Source organism: Chanodichthys erythropterus, chromosome 1 (genome assembly GCF_024489055.1).
Source record: "Chanodichthys erythropterus isolate Z2021 chromosome 1, ASM2448905v1, whole genome shotgun sequence".
In the NCBI taxonomy this organism is placed as follows: domain Eukaryota; kingdom Metazoa; phylum Chordata; class Actinopteri; order Cypriniformes; family Xenocyprididae; genus Chanodichthys; species Chanodichthys erythropterus.
Window position 1 is genome coordinate 26022299 of NC_090221.1, and position 21414 is coordinate 26043712.

The following is a 21414-nucleotide window of genomic DNA, read 5'->3' on the forward strand; positions in this document are numbered from 1 at the left end:
TCCAGCATGACAACACTGTGCACAAAGCGAAATCCATGTAAAAACTTTTTTGAATCTAGTACAGTTACATAAAAAAGGAGATAGGGTAGCACTAATTGTAAAGGAAAAAAAAAAACTAGTTTCAACTAAAAGAAATTGGTTTGTAAATGAACACAAAGCTTAATCAGTGTGCCCAGTTAAGTACTGGAAAGAGGTACTTAAGAGAAATAATCTCTTTTGGTCTTTCCAACAACAGCACAATCAAAGGAATCACCTACAACTGCTGTCATCCTGTGAAGAACCAATGACCGGACCTTCCCACACCCCTATAGAAGTTAAAGGGTTGTGAAAAGTATGTCATTGTTTACTCGCCCTCATGTTGTTCCAAACCTGTAAGACTATCGTCAAAGACTATAGAATAACACTTAATCATTAATAACACTTAGTCTTAAATGGACTTTGCTATCGTTCATCTTCAGAACACAAATTAAGATTTTTTTTTTTTTATGAAATCTGATTTATGTACCTCCACAGACCACTATGCAACCACCACTGACGCTTCAGAAATTTCATAAGTTCGTAAAATAATTAATATTGAGCAGTTTAATCCAAATTTTCTGAAGAGACACGATTGCTTTATATGATGAGCAGATTTAATTGAGTCTTTAAGAATATTCTTTGTCTGCTCTGCTATTGGAAATCAGTATATCTAAAATCATTCAGGTGTTCTGTGCAGGTGAATCCTTAAACCTTGTAATAATTTTAAATTGTGAATTTATATTTGTTAAAAGTAAAAAAAAAAAAAAAAAGAAAAACATTTTGTCAGCACTGTATGCCTTTTACAACCAGCGAATATGGAGAATGTTGAATAGTCTGGCTCGCAACAGGGTAAGTTAACAGATTATATGGATCAACACACCAGCACAGGTTACAAATGTATCTGTGGACAACATATTTATTTAGGCTACAGGTTTATTTCAGATGTTACGGGCAGACGTATTCAGCACATGATAACTAATGAAATACAGTTTTAAAGCATTGCAAGGTACAAAGGAAAAGCCCAAAGAAATGAAACCAATGTTGTATAGTAGTAGGCCTACGACTAGTAAAACAAAAAAAATCCATTAAACCTGCTGAAAAACAAGGAGCAGGAACTAAAATTCTTAATTCCACGCGCATGTGCAGTGAATAAATCAACGGTCCCTCGTCAATGATTCCTTATTTAAACACTTCACACCTTGGCCATCTTATAGGTAATGCACAAGAGTTCAAAAGGACAGAGATCAAAGTCCAAGTTTACGAATACAGGAAGATGATGTAAAGCATATAATCTAAATCGTTAAAATTACAGTAGATAGACAGAAATAAGGATTTTCATCAAGCCTAACCTTTCTCAGACGATTCCTGCACACAGATACAGATATGATGCGATATCAGCCTTTGTTCTTTGGCTTCTGTTTGTGTTTCGTTCACATCAATGGATCACAGGTAAATATAAAGGTTATATTGCATTGTGACCAATGAACGTAACACGTATTCACATATATAAAGAGTCTTGTTACAGCTGCTTTTGCTTTCAAACCTGTTCAAACTAACTTTGCTATTCAGAACGCTTACAGACCTGTCGCAATACCAGACAAGGCTTATTTCGCTGAGCCATTTGACGCAAGAAGTCTAGACAGGTTGGTTTCGGAAACCCGAAAGTCTCTGACTGACAACATACATACTATAGTGGGGAGACCGGGGATGAAAGTAAAACTTTTTGTAAAAGCATCAGTAACTCAGTGGTTGTATGAGCTAGATCTCTCAAACTTTGATACACGGTAACCATATTTGACTACTACAAATAAAACTCACTTGGACATGTAGGCTTCCAGAATCACAGAGTATGTGAGTTAATGTCAAATACAAAGAATTAGGCCTAGATGTTACAACCTATTCCACTACAGGGGTGAGTTGTAACACAAGCTGGGGATAGATGTAACAATGAGAGCACAATGCTGAAATAAGATCCACACTAATTTATGCAAGAATTTATGAAGAACAAAGAATAATCACTTTTGAATAAAGTGAACAATTAAAAGTGACAAAAAAACAAAACAAACAAACAAAAAACATAGTATTTCTTTAAATTTGGACTTTAAAGCACACATTTTATCATGTGGGTTTAAAGTTAGCATGAATGAAAAGCATCAAATTGAGAGAAACCGCTACTTTATGTAAGTCAAATAATTGTCCTTCCTGAATTTTTTTTTTTTTTTTCTCCATCAAATCTACAATGTTACTCACAGTCACATGAAACTTCCCCTGTCAGCTCAAAAAGGTGATGGAAGTGTATGATGTTGGTGACATCACCGCTCTATGCTGACTTGGTAAACTGACAGTGTTACAACTGATCCCATGTTACAACACTCCCCGGTCTCCCCTATATATGGGTGTTTCTGCTACTATGGGCACTTTAAAGTTCCAGCAGTAAAATTTTAGATTTAGGTTAAAATTTGTCATATGATGATTGATAAATATAAACACAGTGTCCCACAACTGTGTTCGCAATGCTGAAATATGCAAATGAGCTAATTCTTTGACAATATGACTTTATTTCAAATTAATTTTGAAATGTTGAGTTTGTTTATTATTTATTTATAAGCTTTTTTTTTTTTTTTTCATCTAAATACACCTGTCCCATACTTTTGAGTCCCTACCACAACTGGATTTTTTTTTATTTGTTCGACGCCAAACACATCTTGTGTCTATGGAAACAGAAATTATCACATGAGCACATGGTTGACAGATTAGGCAACCCACATTAGGCCACTCACAAGATCCAGAAAAATAAGATAAAGATCATCTTTTCTTTTGAAGTAATTATTGTGTGTTCTTACTATGCAGCACAGCAACTGTGTATTTTAAACTACATTTAAAAAATAAGTTTATATTACTGTTGAATACATCATGTGTATATATATGTGCAGTATAGGTGCTAAAAGTCAAAACTAAATGTATCAGACCTTGTTAGCTGCCAGATAGCTGCCACAAAGAGTTCAAGGCATTGCCTTAGCCTGAAAATTCCCCATATCTCAATCCGATTGAGCATCTATGTGCTTGATGAAAAAGGCCCATCCTCGCAAACTGATATCACAGGACACATTCAGAGGTCTTGTGGAGTCCTTGCCTGGACGAATCAGAGCTGCAATTGGCAGCATGACGGGAACCTACATGATATTACAGGGCTCCAGACTGCGACTAAATGGTCGCATTTTGCAACCTTTTTTTCTGCCAGTGCCACTAAATTTTGTGATAAGACAAACAACTGATAAGAGCTGCTTATATTTTTGTTTCATATGAGAAACATTGTAATGTGGCAGAAATTCAGGCTTCATGCAAACTTTTGAGAGTGAAATTCAAGCACTTTTAAAGGACATTTTAAAGTGCTTAACACTTTTTCCAGCTCTTAAAAACTCTAAATATTATCCAATTTTAATGTTATTTTTAATGTAATGATTTGTAAAACTAAAAGTTTAAAGATGAAGGAAAACTAACACTTATAGGCAAACAAACACTTAAAGGTGCCATTGAATGGAAAATTGAATTTACCTTGGCATAGTTGAATAACAAGAGTTCAGTACATGGAAATGACATACAGTGAGTCTCAAACACCATTTTTTCCTCCTTCTTATGTAAATCTCATTTGTTTAAAAGAACTCTGAAGAACAGGCGAAAAATGGCAGATGGAGCAATAATAACTGACATGATCCATGATAACATGATATTTTTAGTGATATTTGTAAATTGTCTTTCTAAATGTTTCGTTAACATGTTGCTAATGTACTGTTAAATGTGGTTAAAGTTACCATCGTTTCTTACTGTATTCACGGAGACAAGAGCCATCGTTATTTTCATTTTTAAACACTTGCAGTCTGTATAATTCATAAACACATCTTCATTTTTTATAAATCTCTCTAACAGTGTGTAATGTTAGCTTTAGCCATGGAGCACAGCCTCAAACTCATTCAGAATCAAATATAAACATCCAAATAAATACTATACTCACATGATCCGATGTGTATGCATTCAGCCTGCATTACAAACATTTAGTAAAGATCCATTTTGAGGGTTATATTAGCTGTGTGAACTTTATTTTTGCTGTTTAAGGTAGTTGTGAGCTCGGGGGCGGGGAAAGCGAGGATTTAAAGGGGCAGCGGCCTGAATCGGCGCATTTATAATTATGCCTCAAAATAAGCAGTTAAAAAAATTAATTAAAAAAGATTTATGGGGTATTTTGAGCTGAAACGTCACAGACACGTTCAGGGGACACCTTAGACTTATATTACATCTTGTGAAAAAACGTTCTAGGGCACCTTTAAAAAAAGAAATGAAATTACCCAGAATTACACAGAAAGCAAGGAAAGAGTGCTCCTTTTATAATCACTGAAGGTCGATTCAGTACATTTATTGAGAGTAAAATATTTACATTTTCCCAATAAAAATGTTTTTGCACGTTACTGTAAATAAATTAATTTTTACCTGCATCTCAATTCAAGCTCAGTGCTTTTTCTGTCAAATTTCCAATGAATAAATGTGATATTATTATTAACTGCATGTATTAATTCAAAACAATATTAATATGATTAAATTACCACCTTCTGTAGAACTTAGTGGCACCAGTGCCACTGCTCTCAAATCTACTGTAAGTCTGGAGCCCTGTATTAGGCCGGTGGTTTTAATCCTATGGCTGACAAGTGTATATTGCAAATACTAAAGACACAATAAGTAATTTTTTTGCCACTAGAGGTCGCCTATTCAAAACAAAGGCGTATGACACCGAGATTGAGTTTGGAACTTTTTATGCCACAGACGCCACATCAGCTTCTTCTGTCAAGCCTATGTGGGGTAATAGTGCTGTTTTATCATATTAGATACATTTGAGTGTGTTTAAAATGATGTAATAACGTTTCTCTGTGCGTTTGCTCTGCGGCTGCTATGAGACAATTGCACACTGCAGTAAGCTAGGTTGATATTAGAATGTCATATTAATAAATGCTGGATGGCTTGTGTTGCTAAGTGGAATGCAAATCATTTTAAAACATATTGTATGACAGAGAAAATTCTGTATTACTGTTACTAAAAAAAATAAAGCTGCATTTGATTATGCTATGTTAGCCACTTGACAAAATAGTGTTTTTGTCTGAGGCATGGTAAATCATGTTCACGGAAAAAAAAAAGAAAAAGAGATTTAATGAGATTTAAACAAAAAGACTAAACGTTTTGAGCTATATAACAATGATTAGTTTTCTGTCTATAAATGTGTACAGTTGTTCCATGTCTAATAAAATGTGTAATATATTAAAGCGTCTTTGGTGTTTCCATGGTTTTTACCAAAATAAAACTGCAAATCGAGTATCAGGTATGATGTCACTGATAGCAGGCGACGCATGGACACGATCCATGTCCTGGTTAAAATTGCTTATTTCTCTGGATTTAAACATTCTTGGATATATCTAGGAAATCAAAACAAAATGCACACAAACTTGTAACTGCTCTTGATATACAAACATTGATGAACATCTTTGATTTGAATGAGGAAAAAATACGAGGGCAGATTAGAACCCGGAACCTTTGACACGCTTAACAAAAGTTCTACCACCAGACCATTTGGAAATCCAAACACTAATTGTGATCTATTTATTCAGTGATGTGAAGAATCTCAGGACTAACAATATATTGCATTATAGATATAGTAGTAGACTGAAACTATCACATTAAATGAGTTATCAATGTACTATTGATATTGAATTCTAGAAATTGTAATGTTATTTTTTTCATTTTATTATTTTTACAATTGTTATTGTACATATCTGATACAAAATAAAAAATACTTTATCTTTTGCATGTATGAAAACAATTGATATCTAAGACTACTGTTTAAATTTCCCATGGCATAACGAAAATCGTAAAATCTAATTTTAAATTATTTTTAATATCAGTATTTACAAAAATGCACAAATCTTGAAAATAACCATTTAAATGTCTTTGTCATTTTCATAGAAATTAAAAAAAGAAAAGTGAATAAAATTAATGTTATTGTAATGTTGCAGTAAGGACATATGGTAAGAAGAGATGAAAATTATGTTCCAGAAAGTCTTAATGACTACATGCAATTTTGTGTACATTTTTAAATGCATTACAGACTGTGGTGGTTAAAATGAAAATTTAACGTTTTTATTTATTTATTTATTTATTTGGGAGAGTCAAAAGTGACCATAGTTGCAGAAGCACCCATATTAAGAGTATAAAACATTTGTTACGTTAGATGTGTTAATCACTGTTGTGTCTAGTTACTAAGTGTTGATTGCTCATTAACATCAAATGCTATTCCCTGTCTCCTTGTTTGCACTGAAGAAACTGGGTTTTGTCCAAAGTGGTGAAAGATGAGCAACTGAAACTTCTCAAATATAATGGTATTTGCATTTTGTGAATATAAATTTGAATATTGAAACTTATGACAAAACAATGTAGCAGTGTTGAAATGTGAGTTATACAGTCAGTTATTCATTACAACAAAATAACCCCCTGAAGGATGATCCAGACGAGATGGGGGTCTGAAGCAAGGGGTTTATTATGCAGTAAAGACCTGCTGACTGTACTGTATAGTCTATTATCATTCTTTTTACAATGCCACGTACCAAATACATGCCAATATGAAAAATCTTTATTTTATACAGGTGAGTGGGTTGTAGAGGAAACAAGTGAACCAAGATTTTTGGGAAACAGAGGCCTAGTCCTCAAATCCCCTGGTAGACACCACGCCATATCTGCATACCTGCGGAAAGTGTATTACTTTAAAGACAAACCTCTTTGCTTACAGTAAGATATTTTGATCAATCAGCCATTATCCTTAAAACACAAATTAAGTTGCTTGACTAAATCTTCTTTTGAAAACTTTTGCAGGTATGAAGTTTTCTTCCAAAAGGTGGTTGATTGTGGTGGAGCCTACATTAAGTTGCTTTCTCATTCAGATGATCTCCGTTTGGTAATACCTACATTTCATTATACATAATATTGTTATGCACTGGAACAGGTTTAGCTTAGTGTTTTAAAACACTAAGGCCCGGTTTTACAGACAGGCCTTAGTTTAATTAGGCTGTTTAAGTAGCTTTTATAAACGTACTTTGGAAAAAACATGACTGATGTGCATCTTGAGACAAAACAATGGCAGTGACATATTTTAAGATATGCCAGTGCGAGTTGCTTTTACTTAAAACAGCTCAAAAATTTTAGTCTAGGACTAGCTTAAGCCTTGTCTGTGAAACCAGGGGAAAGAACAGTTTAATTAAATGAAACAAACAGTAAAGCAACAGACAGTCAAATCTTTACATTTTAACAAGAAAAAAACCCAGCTTTTTCTACAGACAGAATACACTGCCATGATAATAGTGTTGTCATTGTCATTTTAGAGCCAGTTCAGTGATGCAACCCCATACACAATTATGTTTGGTCCAGACAAGTGTGGCAGCACACACAAGGTACATTTCATCTTAAGTCATCGCAATTCCATCACAGGGACATATGAGGAAAAACACGCTCGGCAACCAGAAATGGATCTTAGTGAATATTTTATTGACCGGCGTCCACATCTCTACACTTTAAGTGAGTAGACATTAAAGAAATACATGTTCAGTGACTTCATGTTCAAATCAATACTGTTATTTGCAGTAAGTAAGTTTACATTCCAATAAACTAGACAGCTTAATTTTTAATATCAAATCTTGTATGAAAAGTTTCTAATCTTGCATAATGACATCCTGGTTGCAATTTTATTTTAGTGAATTTTTTCTTTTCAGACATATATCCTGACAACACTTTTGAAATCTTCATTGACCTGACACTTATTAACAAGGGCAGTCTTTTGGAAGATATGGACCCACTAGTTGCATCTCCTCACGAAACACAGGAACCTGAATACTCATCTAATGCTGCCTTAATGGATGGGTTTCAAACTTCCGACCTAAAGTTGGAACATGAAAGGTATGCAGATTATTTATACACAACTAATCTGAGAGATGAGTTGTAATAGCTGTGCAGTAGTGTTTTGAAACCTATTAAGTCCTAAGTCAGTTTAACCAATCTTCAGTCACAGATGAAGTCCCTAATTTGCACTTGGGGAGGAAACCAACATTTACTCTCATTGAACATTCAACAAGGGTGCTGTCTCTGACAGTTCTCTAAAATCTGATAAAGCTTTTCTTCAGAGAGCATTTAGAATAATATTAGACACATTTTAGACTTACTTTTTGAAATATTTATTTTAATTTAGGAGTGTTAAAGTAAAACAGCTGCAAGACCTTCCAAATTTTGAGTGAACAATGAAGTTACATCAGCAAAATTTGTATATCAACGTGCCATATGTGAAATGAAACTTAATACTGATCATGCAGTCTTTAAGTAAACGTATTTGATTTGAGATTACGTTTTTAATTGAATTCAAAAGTTTTTTTTTTTCTTTTGCAAGTTTAGAACAATTAGATTCACAATCAAATTTAATTTTGATTCCCCATGCATTATGTTGATTGTTAGGGACAAGAAAATTGATTATTTGTCAAATTCGAATGACGTTTTAGTTATTTTTGACAGTATGAGTTTAATTTGTTGATCGATGGTTGATCTAGTTTATGATTTAATGCACTGAGCACTGCAGTCACAACACTCTTCAACAGCAGAATGTTACTTATAATTCTTTAAGCCTAATTCCTAATCAAATTAGAATGATTTCTTAGTTTTATATATCCTTTGTGATTGCATTTTCTATAGATATGGCATCCCCAATGAGGAACACCAACAGGAACATAACATCACACGACTAGCACACTAACATGACAAGACAGAAGGGGTCAAACAACAGAGACAGTACAGCATGACAGTACAAGAAGTCTTTAGAATGAACCAGGGAGGGACAGGAGGGTTGAGCCAGGGAGGCTCAGGCAGGTCTGGAGTCCTAGCGGAGGACAGAGCCAGAGGGACAGAACAAGGAGGCTCCTGCCAATCAGGATCCCCAGCAGACGGCCAGGATGGGGCCGAAGGGACAGACCTGGTGGGCTCCAGCAGATCTGAAGTCCTGGCCATGGGCCAGGATGGTGCCAGTAAGTCTTTGGGCTTGACTGGGGCTGACTGAGCAGGAAGCTTGAGTGGGACCGGCAGCACAGGAAATTTGAGTGGGGCTAGCAGAGCAGGAAACTTGAGTGGGGTCGGCAGGGCAGAGGGCTTGGGCAGGACAGGTAGATCAGACTCTGACATGACTGGAATCAGAGTGAGGAAGGGGAGCCCCACAAAGAAGACTACACCAAGGGAGGCACGGCTGATGTAGTGGGCACTGGGCAGACCAGACTCTGGGACAGGACCAGACCAGACTCTGGGACAGTCTCTGTGGCTGTGACTGACTCTGGGGACTTCAGGGCTGGAGCTGAGGAAGCCAGGAAGGATGTGTGTGTGGCCCAGACACACAGAAGGGCAAAGCCATAGCAGGAGAGAGTGGGTTCAATGGTCTGCGTGGCCATATCAGGGAGATTGGGCTGCTCGGTGACAGTCTCCGTGACTGTATCAGGGAGAGCAGACTGCTCGGTGATGGCCTTCATGGCCATATCAGGGAGATCGGGTGGCTCTGGGATGGCCTCTGGCAGTGGACTCAGGCTGGCAGACTGGTCCTTGGTCAGAAGAACCTGAGTGCATTTTCCAGGACCACTTGACCAGGTGAAACAGAGGAAGCCTTTTTCCTCTTCCTCCGTTTGCGAGAGCGAGGCAGTGGTAAGGAGCTTACCACCTCTGGGGGCGCTTCAGCATCTGTGGTCTCGTCTGGGGGCTCTGCAGCATCTTTGGTCGCCTTGGGGGGTGCTGCAGCATCTTCAGTCACCACTGGGGCCTCAGCGGAAACTGCAGAGGTCACAACCATCACTGGAAGGGCTGCAGTGGGCTCAGCCACCTCTGAGCAGGTGGCAGATGAGGCAGACCTGTTTTTCCACCTCCCTATCCCAAAGGGGTCATCGGAGGGCTAGGAACTTGGAAGTTTGTGAGGGGAATGGGAGGCAGGCCAAGAGGTTGATGGGCACCCTCTTCTCCCCGATTGTATACATACCCCACAAACTGCCAGAAAGACAAAATCCCCAGCATTCGCATCTCCCAGGCGCTGACGGGCTCGTTAAGGCTGCTGTTAAAAACGTCCTTGAGCGCTGCATCGCTGATGTTGAGCCCCTCCTCTCTAAACACAAACTGGTTAGCAGACTCCTTCACACCGGCATCCCCTTGCCGAAGAGAAAGGAGCTTGATCCACATTTATCCACCATCTGCTGAGCAGAAGGGCAAGGAGATGGGAAGAGGAAAACATTTTTCTGGATCGTTCTGTCAAGGATGTGGGTGAAGTGATGAAGCGAGGACTCAATCACAAAATAATTTGCTTTTATTAAGAATAAAAAATAAAACAAAACACAAACAAAAACTACCCTGAAGGGGAAAACATTACAGGCAGCTAGAATAGACTTGACTAGAACAAGGAAACACACAAGGGAACACTCAATGTATGACAAAGATCCAGCACAGGACTGCAAACACAAGGAGAATAAATAGGAGAGCAAACAAGAAAGGTAATGAGGAAGGACAGGTAGGGCAAATGAACCAATAATCGGGTAACAAGATGGGCGGGGTCAAGACATTTTGATTTTCTGGAGTGAAAACGTATGCTTCATCTTTTGTGTGATGTACAATAAACTTGATAAAACTCATCAGTAAAGTTTTGGCCATCATTCGGATGGGGTCCACTAAAACAGGTTTGTACTAATAGTGGATAAAAGCAAGATGACAACATAATTTATAACCGTAATTAAATTAAACTACACCTGTTCTGTCTCCAAGTAGCATATATTCTCTGGCTCTGTAGGCATCATTGTCTTCTTGAAAGTGGGCCAGGAGCATTAGCTCATTTGCAATTAAAGGGACACACACAAACAAAAAAAAATATATTATACACACACTATATATATATATATATATATATATATATATATATATATATATATATATATATATATTTTATTTTATTTTTTAACTTTTTTTTTTTATGTTGATAGCTGTGGAAATGCATAATCTGTGAAAAGGGGTCCATTCGTGAACAAAAGAATAATTTTCTTTTAAATTCTTGGTGAATTTGGAATTTTTGAATGGTTGTGTAAATTTGATACAATAAGATGCTTTGAACACTAATTATCATATACATCATAACATTTGAGATATTGTGATTTACCCAAAATGTATTCAATATATGTGTAGTAACCATAAGTACATAAGTATGGTGTATTACCATTAGTCAGTCATTGAATATATTCAACATATGCATATTCTTGATTTTGTAAAGCTAAAAAGAGCTATATAAATAAACTTGACTTGAGCTTATGTTTGTCCATTACAAGCCACTGGGCAACCAAAGTATTCTTTATCAATCTATAGTCATGTTTATGTGTATTTGTTTCCTCCTTTGAACAGGTCAGATGGCGTGGAAGGACAGCAGAATGACTGTACTGAGGCCTCTGACTGTGAGCGCTTATCTCATCCTGCATTATCAAATCCAGCCTTTTCCAAGCCAAAGAACCAACCCAGCAGAAACCCTAATGAAAAAGTAGGCTCACACTCCTAAATATCTAATTTGCATTTGACATGTGCAGTACATCATTGTCTTTCTTTGGTTGTTGTGTTAGGGCAGCAGAGGAGAGCAGCCGTTCACAATAAGCCCTGTCGCTGCTGTAGGATTTGAGCTGTGGACCCTCACTGGAGATGTGATGTTTGACAACATCTTGCTCTGTGATAGTCTGGAAGTAGCCAGGCGTTGGACAGAAGACACATGGCGCCAGCCAGTAAGAACTAGGGCTGGGATGACACAGCTATCTCTCAATTCAATTCGATATTGCTATGTATGGTGTTTTTTATTTGCTTTTTGCCCCCCCATACCAGAACCATTTATAATTTTGTGCGAATAACATTCTACTCACATTTTAGTGAGTAGAATGTGAGTTTTTGACTATTTGTATATCAGTCGTTTATTATAAATCTGAAATGTAGAAGATATGATATATTTAACTGTATGAAATGCAGAGTATATGTTAGATATATAGCCACCATAGACATTTAGAGGGACAAGTCTCCCCAAAAATTAGGAATGGCCAAATTGTCCCTTAGTATTTGATATGATGCTTCTCTGCACTCCATTACACACAGCTCTGTTTGTTATTTGGATAAAAAGTTTTAAAAGTTTTTAGGTTGCTCTGTCTCAACAGTCTAACAGTGTCAGTGTCAAAATGAGTGAGATGGCCATTCAAATCAAAGAAGGCGGGTATTACTGTTTACAGAAGAAGTACAACGCTTTAGTTTACCTCTGAAAGAGTGCATGGAAAGTAGCAGCTAAACATTGATATTTAACTGTTTTACTAGAGGAATGCTGAACAACCGACAAGTAATATCCAGGGATGCAGGCAACTCAACTTTTTAAGAAATGTCACTGTTTTGAATGTAAATTATGGTATAATTTACATTTTATTCAGGTAACTCATAACCGAATGTGACGAGCCAAGAAATGTTTTGCGTTTTCGACATATCAGATATCAGTAAGAATTGAACATGCAAAATATTACAACAACCAATCCCCCAGGTGCGCTCGTGGCCTGTCACCCCCCAAGCGCAAATGTGAAACTCCGTCTGTGATGGTATATGCTGTATATATCTGTAGATGTCTCTCCATCCGCCATTTTTCGCTTTCTTGTGTCCACTAGTAAGAGTACCAGTCAAGTACCAGTTGTACCAGTACTGATACAACACATATCACCCTGCTGAAATAAAAGAGGTAACTTTCCTCCACCTCCTAAAATAAAACAATTTATTATGAATTAATATTGATTCTGGAATTAAAATAATAATTAATAATAAAAAATTGTGATAGTTAGGTGAATCCATTTTTTCCCAGCCCTAGTAAGCAGCAGCTAAACAGTCCCATGATCCTTTAACTAACTAGTATCTGTGATATTTGGGTAGCTGAGTTGTCCTGCAGTGGTGACATGCTATTGAAAACTGCATTTCTCATTTTCTTTCTTAATATTTATGTGTGCAGCTCTTATAAGCTCACATTATTGAGAACACATGCATTCATGAATTTTCTTCTGACACACCCAATTAAAATGATCTAGTGAAGACAAAATGTGAAGAAATGGTGACCAAGTCCAGGATAAAAGTTACTTTTTCACTTACAATCAAAGAAATTTGAACCAATTTTTATGTTTTTAAATAATTAACAGTAAACTGAACACATCTATTTAACATTGTCCTCTTGTAGCCTGGAATGATTGAAAAGCTATTGGTGGCAACAGTCAAGCGGCCATGGCTCTGGGGTGTCTATGTGTTCACTGTGGGCCTTCCCATCATCCTCTTTGTTAGTTTCATGTGGCCTAATAAGGTAGGTAAATAAATACATATTCAGAAAGTAATATTACTTTGATTTTTTTTTTTCTCTCTCTCAGTATTGTGTATGTGTGTGTATTTTTTAGCGGTTTGGTCCACCAGATCAAGATTATTACTATAAAAAAACAGATGAGCCTCAGGCTGATAGACATCAGGACATGGAGGACCACATCACTCCTAATGATGGTGAGAGTTGTTTACAGGACCTGCAAAACTGCACTGTGCTAGTAGTAGTCATAAAATTCACTACGTCTTTTTTTTTTTAAGGTGTAAATCAAACAAGCATTGAGGCTAAAAGCAGAGCAGTCAAGAGGGCTCTAAGAAACTCAGACATAACAAGTTAACAGTAAGTATGATACAGACAGGGTGAATCTCATGTGCTGGTCACTTGTCGCCAAAAAAAAGATTGATTCTCATTTCATCAGACTAGTTTAACTGCAAAATATTAATACATTATGGTAGTATTTGCTATTGCCTTATACTGTCAGAATCATTGTATTACTGTTAAATGGGAGCTGATTACTGTCACATTAAGAATCACCACTGAGAATAATGAGCATTACAGTAAACTCAAATGTACAGGGTACCACAGGTCCTTAAAAATTCTTAAGTTCACTTTTCAAAATGTATTTAAAAATTGCATTGCAATACTATTTATGGGGTCTTCATAAAAAAACTCTTTTGTTTGTTTGTATTGACCAACACAGAAACTGATTGTATTCCGACTGACTTCATAACACCAAAACATAGTAGGATGTTAGGATTGAAGATTTAAATGTTATGAAGCTATATTTCACCCTCTCAATTAAAACCAGTGTATTTAAGAAATAAATAATTTAGTGTGCGTCATTTAGTGGAAAGTAGACATTAAGGAAAATTATCTCTCATTATGTTAAATAAATATGTGAATACATCAGTATATTTCATAGGTGTTAATTTCTGTAGCATTTCTATTTGTATCACTTCCTAAAAAAATCTGATCACTTTATTAATAATCAAAATAATTGGCCATATACTCAATTAACAAAATAATCAAAATTGAGAGACATTTTGAAGTTCCCTGTCCTTTTTATACTTTATATTTTAACACCCTTGACCCTGGTTTCACAGACAAGGCTTAAGCAAGTCCTAGACTAAAATGCATGTTTGATCTCTTTTAACTGAAAGAAACATGAACTGACATATCTTAAAATATGTCAGTGCCATTGTTTTGTCTCAGGATGCAAACCAGTAATGTTTTTTTTTTTTTTTTTCCAGGGTATGTTTATAAAAAGCTACTTAAATATCCTAATTGAACTAAAGCCTAATCCTGGTTTAGTCTAAGCCCTGTCTGTGAAACTGGGCCCTTATGTATTCAATGCAGAATTTGGCACATATGCCCCCGGTTTCAAAGCATAAATGGTTAGTTCACCCAAAAATTAAATTTCTGTCATTAATTACTCACCCTCATGTCATTTCACACCCGTAAGACCTTCGGATGACACAAATTACAAACAAATTAACACAAATTAAGATATTTGTGATATTGAAGATATTAGGTTTTTTATCCTCCATAGAAAGTAACGGAATTATCACATTCAAGGTCCAGAAAAGTAGTAAAAACATTGTTAAAATTATCAAAAAGTCAACATGTCTGCAGTGATTCAACCTTAATGTTATGAAGCGACAAGAATGCTTTTTGTGCGCGAAAAAACCCCCCAAAATAACGACTTTATTCAACAAATTAATCTCTCCCCTGTCATTCTCCTATGCTATTTATGTTGCAGCGCTTCCAGATTTTATGTCAGAATGCTGGCTGAGTGTCGGGGTTCTGACGCAAAACCTGGAAGTGCTGCAATGACAGTGTCACACTCTCACACACCATTTGGAAATTGTTTTCACTTTAGTTTCCCTTAGTTTGTTGTCATGGTTGTTTATTGACTTGTCATTTAGTTCAGCTGTGTGCACCCCATTATCGCCAGTACTTGAGTTCTCTCTGTTTCTGTTCAATTATGTCCTGCCTCGTTTATGCTTTGTGGAAGTTACCCTGTGTGTCTGTTAGCTAAGAGTTATATTAAAGTACTTTTGATCCTTCAGCGTCTTTGTGTTCATGTTTTTAAGTGACTAAGTGGTAGTCACTTAGTCACTTAAAAACATAAACACACAAAAAAAAAAAACAATGATGAAGGATCAAAAGTTGGCTACATGTCACTTTTACTTAAGTGGTCATTACAGTAATGTGAATTTAGAGGAAAATTATCATGTTGTTTTGTTAATGATTTAAAAAAAAAATTCTTTGATTTTGGGACGACAAATAAATATAGACTTGTTTTCATGGGATTTGACCCATGATATTTCTATCATTCCATAAATGCTGACAGTCAAAATGGCTAAATGTATATTTCATTATTCTTTCATTTTCACAGTTCACAGAGTCAGTGGCAAACTTCAGCAGTGACTTCAGCCAGGCCACATGTCAAGCTTGCATCAGCTGACAATCAGCTGTTTCTGACATTTACCAATTCCAGATCATTTAAATCTTAATTCATTCAACCACTCTTTTATTGCTTGGCTGCACATTAAATTTAACTCCCAACTCCGCCTAGCCTGGAGATCTGTGATTTAATCTGATATCTGTCTTGTGATTGTCTTCAAGTAATACCATTAAGTTACATTGTAATCATCCTTCCTCATGTATTTTGGCTTATTTACAACAACTTGTGTTAAATTTTGTGAATTGTAGTTATGTATATGTAGGGTTTGACTTGCTGCTCTCCCTGCTTTGTCCAGGCATAGCTGCATGGACAGGCATGTGGAGTTTGCCCAGACCAGAACCAAACTGCCAACACTAACTGTATGCATTATCTTCATAAAGTATACATTTGATGAAATTTTTCTCTCATTCCATTAATGGTTCATTTGAAGCAGTGAATTTAAATTGTAATGTGGTATCATTGCACTGAAAGTTTCCTGTTGTTACAGAACCTTACATTTTTGTGACATTACATGTATTGTTGAGTCACTTCAGGGACTTGAGCTTTGTACTAATAGTATTTCTAAGACAGTGCAAGAACATTTTTGATCATATCTGTTTTAAAATATATTTTAACATATGAATGACAAAATTGACAGGAAGCAAAATCAGTGAAAAGTGCATTGCTGAAAAGACAGAAAATCAATGAAGGAAACAAAACAAAAAAAACAATTTAAGAATGTCAGTGCTAATATGGGTAATTCCAATGCACTTTGCAAGATTTAAAAAAAAATCGCAAGGACTTGTCAGCTTGTCACATGACCATAAATGATTTAATTACTTCCTTGAAGTGACCATTGCATATTTTCTTCCCTTACCAACTTGTGTAAATGCCCTTCGTGAAGGGATTCAGTTTTTCACTTTCATTTGGAAGGCCCCTACAAATGGTATCCCCTTCCCAACAAGGATTTAATACTGAGTTAAAATAGTATTGAATAATATTTATGCCACTAGGACTTTAATTTAAATGTTACTTGAAATTGTGATTTATTAAACGTGAAATTTAAATATGGAACATATCCTGTTATTACAGAGCAAATTACCTAACCTAAGTCTCTGAGATCCTTGACACCTTGCACTTCTGGAGACTACAGGTAGGTTGCAATTCTGGAAAATGGTGGCGCTGGAGACTAAAGGGTTCCTGATAGTTTCATACTTAATTCTTCACTTAAATTAACGTGTCTTTTCTTTTCCACCTGTTTTTGTCTGACCCTGTTGAACCAGTGAACATTTCACTGTCCAATGGTCATGCCTTAACTGCACTTTTCCAGTATTGCATTAGTATTGCATCCTTCTCATGGGCATTTAATAATTTTTGACTTCTCCGTCTGAGTTAAATGTATTTTTTTGGTTCATTTTGTCTGGAAAAGAAAACATACCTAATAACTATGCACACCTAAGGCGTTTTTCATTTCCAGCCTTCATGAACAATTATATATAACTTTTAAATAATTATATACAAAATGAAGTTATTAAGATTAGTAGTTATTAAGATTAATGTGGTTTGGAATTGGTAAGATGTGCCTGGTGAAAAAAAAAAAATATGATCAGAAAATCAACTTTCCTAATAATTCTGCATGCACTGTACATGAATGCATAGGTAAAAGTTCAACATAACCCAATGATGTTTGGTCTTTATGTTTTTAGCACAATGCCTATGTTAATCTGAAATTGGTTTGGAAAGTGAATTATGCACAGGAAAAACCTTAGACATTCTTCTAAACATGAACTTTAAGCTATGCAAATGAACCTCATGCAAGAGGCCACCTTTGACAGCACTAGCCAACCAAAACACTAGATCTGAAAGGTGCCAGTATACATTTCCCTCCTTCTCAGGCTTGTCTCTGAGACAGAGAATGGTTCCAGTTTCTGGGTTGCCGCAGTTTCCCGTTCTGGTTCCAGGTTCCAGGCTCCAGTTCCTGTTCTGGTTCAGGGTTCTGGTCCCAAGGTGCACTAAGCTAAGTCAAACATTATGGAGTTGTGAAGTTGCTCTCTCAAGACTCAAGCGAGAAACAAGGAAGTTCTGCATGAAGTGAATTTTTGGGAGTTTGAAAACTGAAACGGAGATAACGACAACAAGCTTAGCCCCATCTTTAAAATTTCTTCTGCACCAACTTGTGATGTGGCCACAAGTTCTTTCAGCTGGCTCACCCATCTCCCATTACAAAGAGAGCACATGCAGTGTAAAGAAGGGATCTCAAGGTTATACAGTAGAATCGAATTAAGGTATTTTGCAAATGTCCTGTAATAGACATATCTAAGCCCAAGCCCAAGATGCACTTAAACCCCTAGTGGAGTGGGCACAAACACCTATAGGGCAGTTCACCCTTTGGGCCAGACAGATGTCTTCTACTATTCAATGAGAAAGCATCTGCTTTGACATCGGAAAGCCTTTCTTAGCTTTCTGAATGGCATTGAGAGCACTTAAGTCCATAGCCATGTCTAGGTGTAAGCCTCATTATGCGTTTTTTTTTTTTTTTTTTTTTTTTTGGGCAAGTGGAGTGCTCAGCACAAGTTAGTATTTTTTTGCATAAAAGACAAAGTTATTGACAGGGCAAATTTCCACCAGGCCTTTGTCCCATGTTCTACACCACATTACTGAGATAAAAGGTAGACATATTTCAGGTCCACTGACATAATCCAGTCCCTTGGCCAATCATGTGCGAGAGTCTTTTTCAATGCACTGATTGAATGAATGCTTTGATAGCGTTTCCATGTAACATGATCAAGGCCAAAGAACTTTATGACAACTCGCCAACTCGCTGCTTGAAGGCAGGGAGATGCCATACTAAGAGTGAGGAACAGCAGGAGGAGCTCCCATTCTGAAGCTCTTAGTGTATACATGTATATGTCTGCATATGTATATAAGCATAGATATATCTCGACCTAATGTGCTGCACAGGCTGGTCGGAACACAAAGACAATTTCTGTTCCCATCACCCTTAATGCGCAGAGGGATATGAGAAACAGACAGAAGAGAGCAGACAGTCTTGCTGCTGTCTTCATGAGTGTCTCGCTTACGTCACAGCACCACTGAGCTACCGGACCTAGCTGAACACCATGGGTGAATGTCAACAAAGCAGTGGCAATTGGCAGTTGGCAGTAAAAATGGTTAAACACACTCCCTGAATGAAAGTCAAAAAGCAGTTTGAGGGAGCGAATAGATGCACTCGTAAAGCTGGGGCATTTTATAGCTTCATATTAGTCTTACGACCTGGAAGCGCTGCACTGTTTACTATGTGATCAGCATAGGAGACTGACATGGAAGAGAAGTCATTATTTAAATCAAGTCATTATTTTTGTTTGTTTTTTGTGCACATCGCTTCATAACATTAAGGTTGAACCGCTGTAGTCACATGGACTATTTTAATTATTTGTGTAACACTTTTCACAATCTACGCTGTTTCAAAGAGCACTTAGACAACGGTGACTGTGGCAACAAGGAAAAAAATCAATAAGATGTTTAAAGGGTTAATTCATGTAGGATGAACTAATTTTTTCATACAAGATATGAACATTTCTGTTTATTTAAGCTGTACACAATTACAAAATGTACAGTCCAAGTATCATTTGTATGTCCTAATATGTTGGGGAAAAACAAAACAAAAAACAAATCCACTTTTTATGGTGTGTACAAACTTTCACAGCACTTTAATCTTAAATACATTATGTAAATTCAAATGCATTTACACTGCCTGTACATACTCTTGCCACTTCTGCATATTACATTCAATACTCACATGTATCTGTATATAACAGGTCTTCTGTCTATGGTATTCTGTATTATATACATGTTATTTTACTATTCTGTGAAGCTGTTGTTTTTTATGTAAGTACTGGAAGCTTCTACATGATTTTTATTTCTTGTGGTAATTTTAGGAAAATGTCATAATGCAAAATAATAATGGTCCTAAAATCGTATTCATTTTCTTTATGCACAATATAGTTTCATCTTTATTTAATGTTGGCATGAAACATGTTATTGACAGGTTTTGTGAGATTCACCCAAAAACATGTAAGATGTGAATTAGACTAGTTCTGTGCTGCATGAACAATATCACACATGGATACTGTATAATAAAGATGACTTTAAAACAAATATGCTACTCAATCAATCAAACAAACACAAGCCATCTTAGTGACTGACATTAGTTAAGTTTTTAGAATATAAACTATAAATGTGAAAGATTAACATACAAATTCTGATACTGCAGGCAGCATATATCCAAATATAATTAAAATAAAGATCAAACAGATGTGCCAAGTCATAATTAAAAATCATGGATTTCTATTTAATCACAGTTATGCTCTTCTCCTTTAAGACATGAATGGAGTAGGTAACTACTGGCTTAATTAATTTACTCATAATTAACTAATAAAGTGTCCTGCATGTAAAGTGTCAGATTTGGGATGTGAAATATCTTCAAGATGCAACAGCAAATGAGAATTAAGTGCTACGATAGAGGGAAAGATAGTCTGTCAATGACAACTTCAATATTGGTTCTCACACAAAGCGATTATACGGCTTCAGAAAACACTGCATATGGGGTGCATGAGTGATATTGACAACTTTTATGATACTTTTATGGCACTTTTTAAAACTTAACAGAATAAATCCTCTTCTAGTTTGATAGTATGGAGATGAGCAGCATGAATTAAAGGGTTAGTTCGCCCAAAAATGAGAATTCTGTCATTTATTACTCACCCTCATGTCGTTCTACTCCTGCAAGACCTTCGTTCATCTTCGGAACACAAATGAAGATATTTTTGATAAAATCCGATGGCTCAGTAAGGCCTCTTTTGGCAGGAAGATAATTAACACTTTCAGATGTTAACACTTAAAACAGTTCATGTGAGTACAGTGGTTCAACCTTAATATTATAAAGCAACGAGAATACTTTATGTGCGCCAAAAAAACTAAATAACGACTTTTCAACAATATCTAGTGACGGCCGATTTCAAAACATCGCTTAGAAGCTTTACGAATCTGTTGTTTCGAATCATTGGTTTGGATCGCGCATCAAACTGCCAAAGTCACGTGAACTATTGAAATTTTCAAACACTTTTGACGTAACAAAGCCTCGTTTACTGAAATCATGTAACTTTGGTGCTCCGAACCACTGATTCGAAACAAAAGATTCGTAAGCTTCAAAGCAGTGTTTTGAAATCAGCCATCATTAGATATTGTTGAAAAGTCATTATTTTCTTTGTTTTTTGCACACAAAAAAGTATTGTCATCGCTTTATAATATTAAGGTTGAACCACTGTACTTACATGGACTGTTTTAATAAAGCAATAAGCCCCAAGAAGCCATGGTTTGCAGGGAATTTATAACAGCTAAGGGGCATTGTTAAGCACGACGTGGAGCGGAGTGCCTAAAACCCCCTTAACGGATACCACACAATACAAATGTTAAAGCCAAAAAATATGTATCA

At 36.3% G+C, this 21414-nt stretch overlaps 1 protein-coding gene across 1 annotated transcript; it reads left to right on the forward strand.

Annotated features, from left to right (window-relative positions):
- Positions 1–1217: 1217 nt before the first annotated feature.
- Positions 1218–16300, forward strand: si:ch211-274f20.2 (calnexin). The gene is made up of 13 exons (XM_067382490.1): positions 1218–1467; positions 1588–1661; positions 6379–6437; positions 6702–6843; positions 6928–7009; positions 7434–7626; positions 7821–8004; positions 11506–11638; positions 11718–11873; positions 13343–13462; positions 13554–13653; positions 13735–13813; positions 15873–16300. The coding sequence occupies exons 1-12, from the start codon at positions 1402–1404 to the stop codon at positions 13809–13811; spliced, it is 1386 nt and encodes a 461-aa protein (XP_067238591.1). The 5' UTR covers positions 1218–1401; the 3' UTR covers positions 13812–13813; positions 15873–16300.
- Positions 16301–21414: the final 5114 nt, after the last annotated feature.

Bases quoted from the DNA above. Each gene is read 5' to 3' on its own strand.
- si:ch211-274f20.2 (XM_067382490.1), top strand. From the start codon at position 1,402: ATGATGCGATATCAGCCTTTGTTCTTTGGCTTCTGTTTGTGTTTCGTT. The intron at 7,627-7,820 runs GTGAGTAGACAT...TTTTCTTTTCAG, and splicing joins TCCACATCTCTACACTTTAA to ACATATATCCTGACAACACT. The intron at 13,463-13,553 runs GTAGGTAAATAA...TGTATTTTTTAG, and splicing joins GTTTCATGTGGCCTAATAAG to CGGTTTGGTCCACCAGATCA.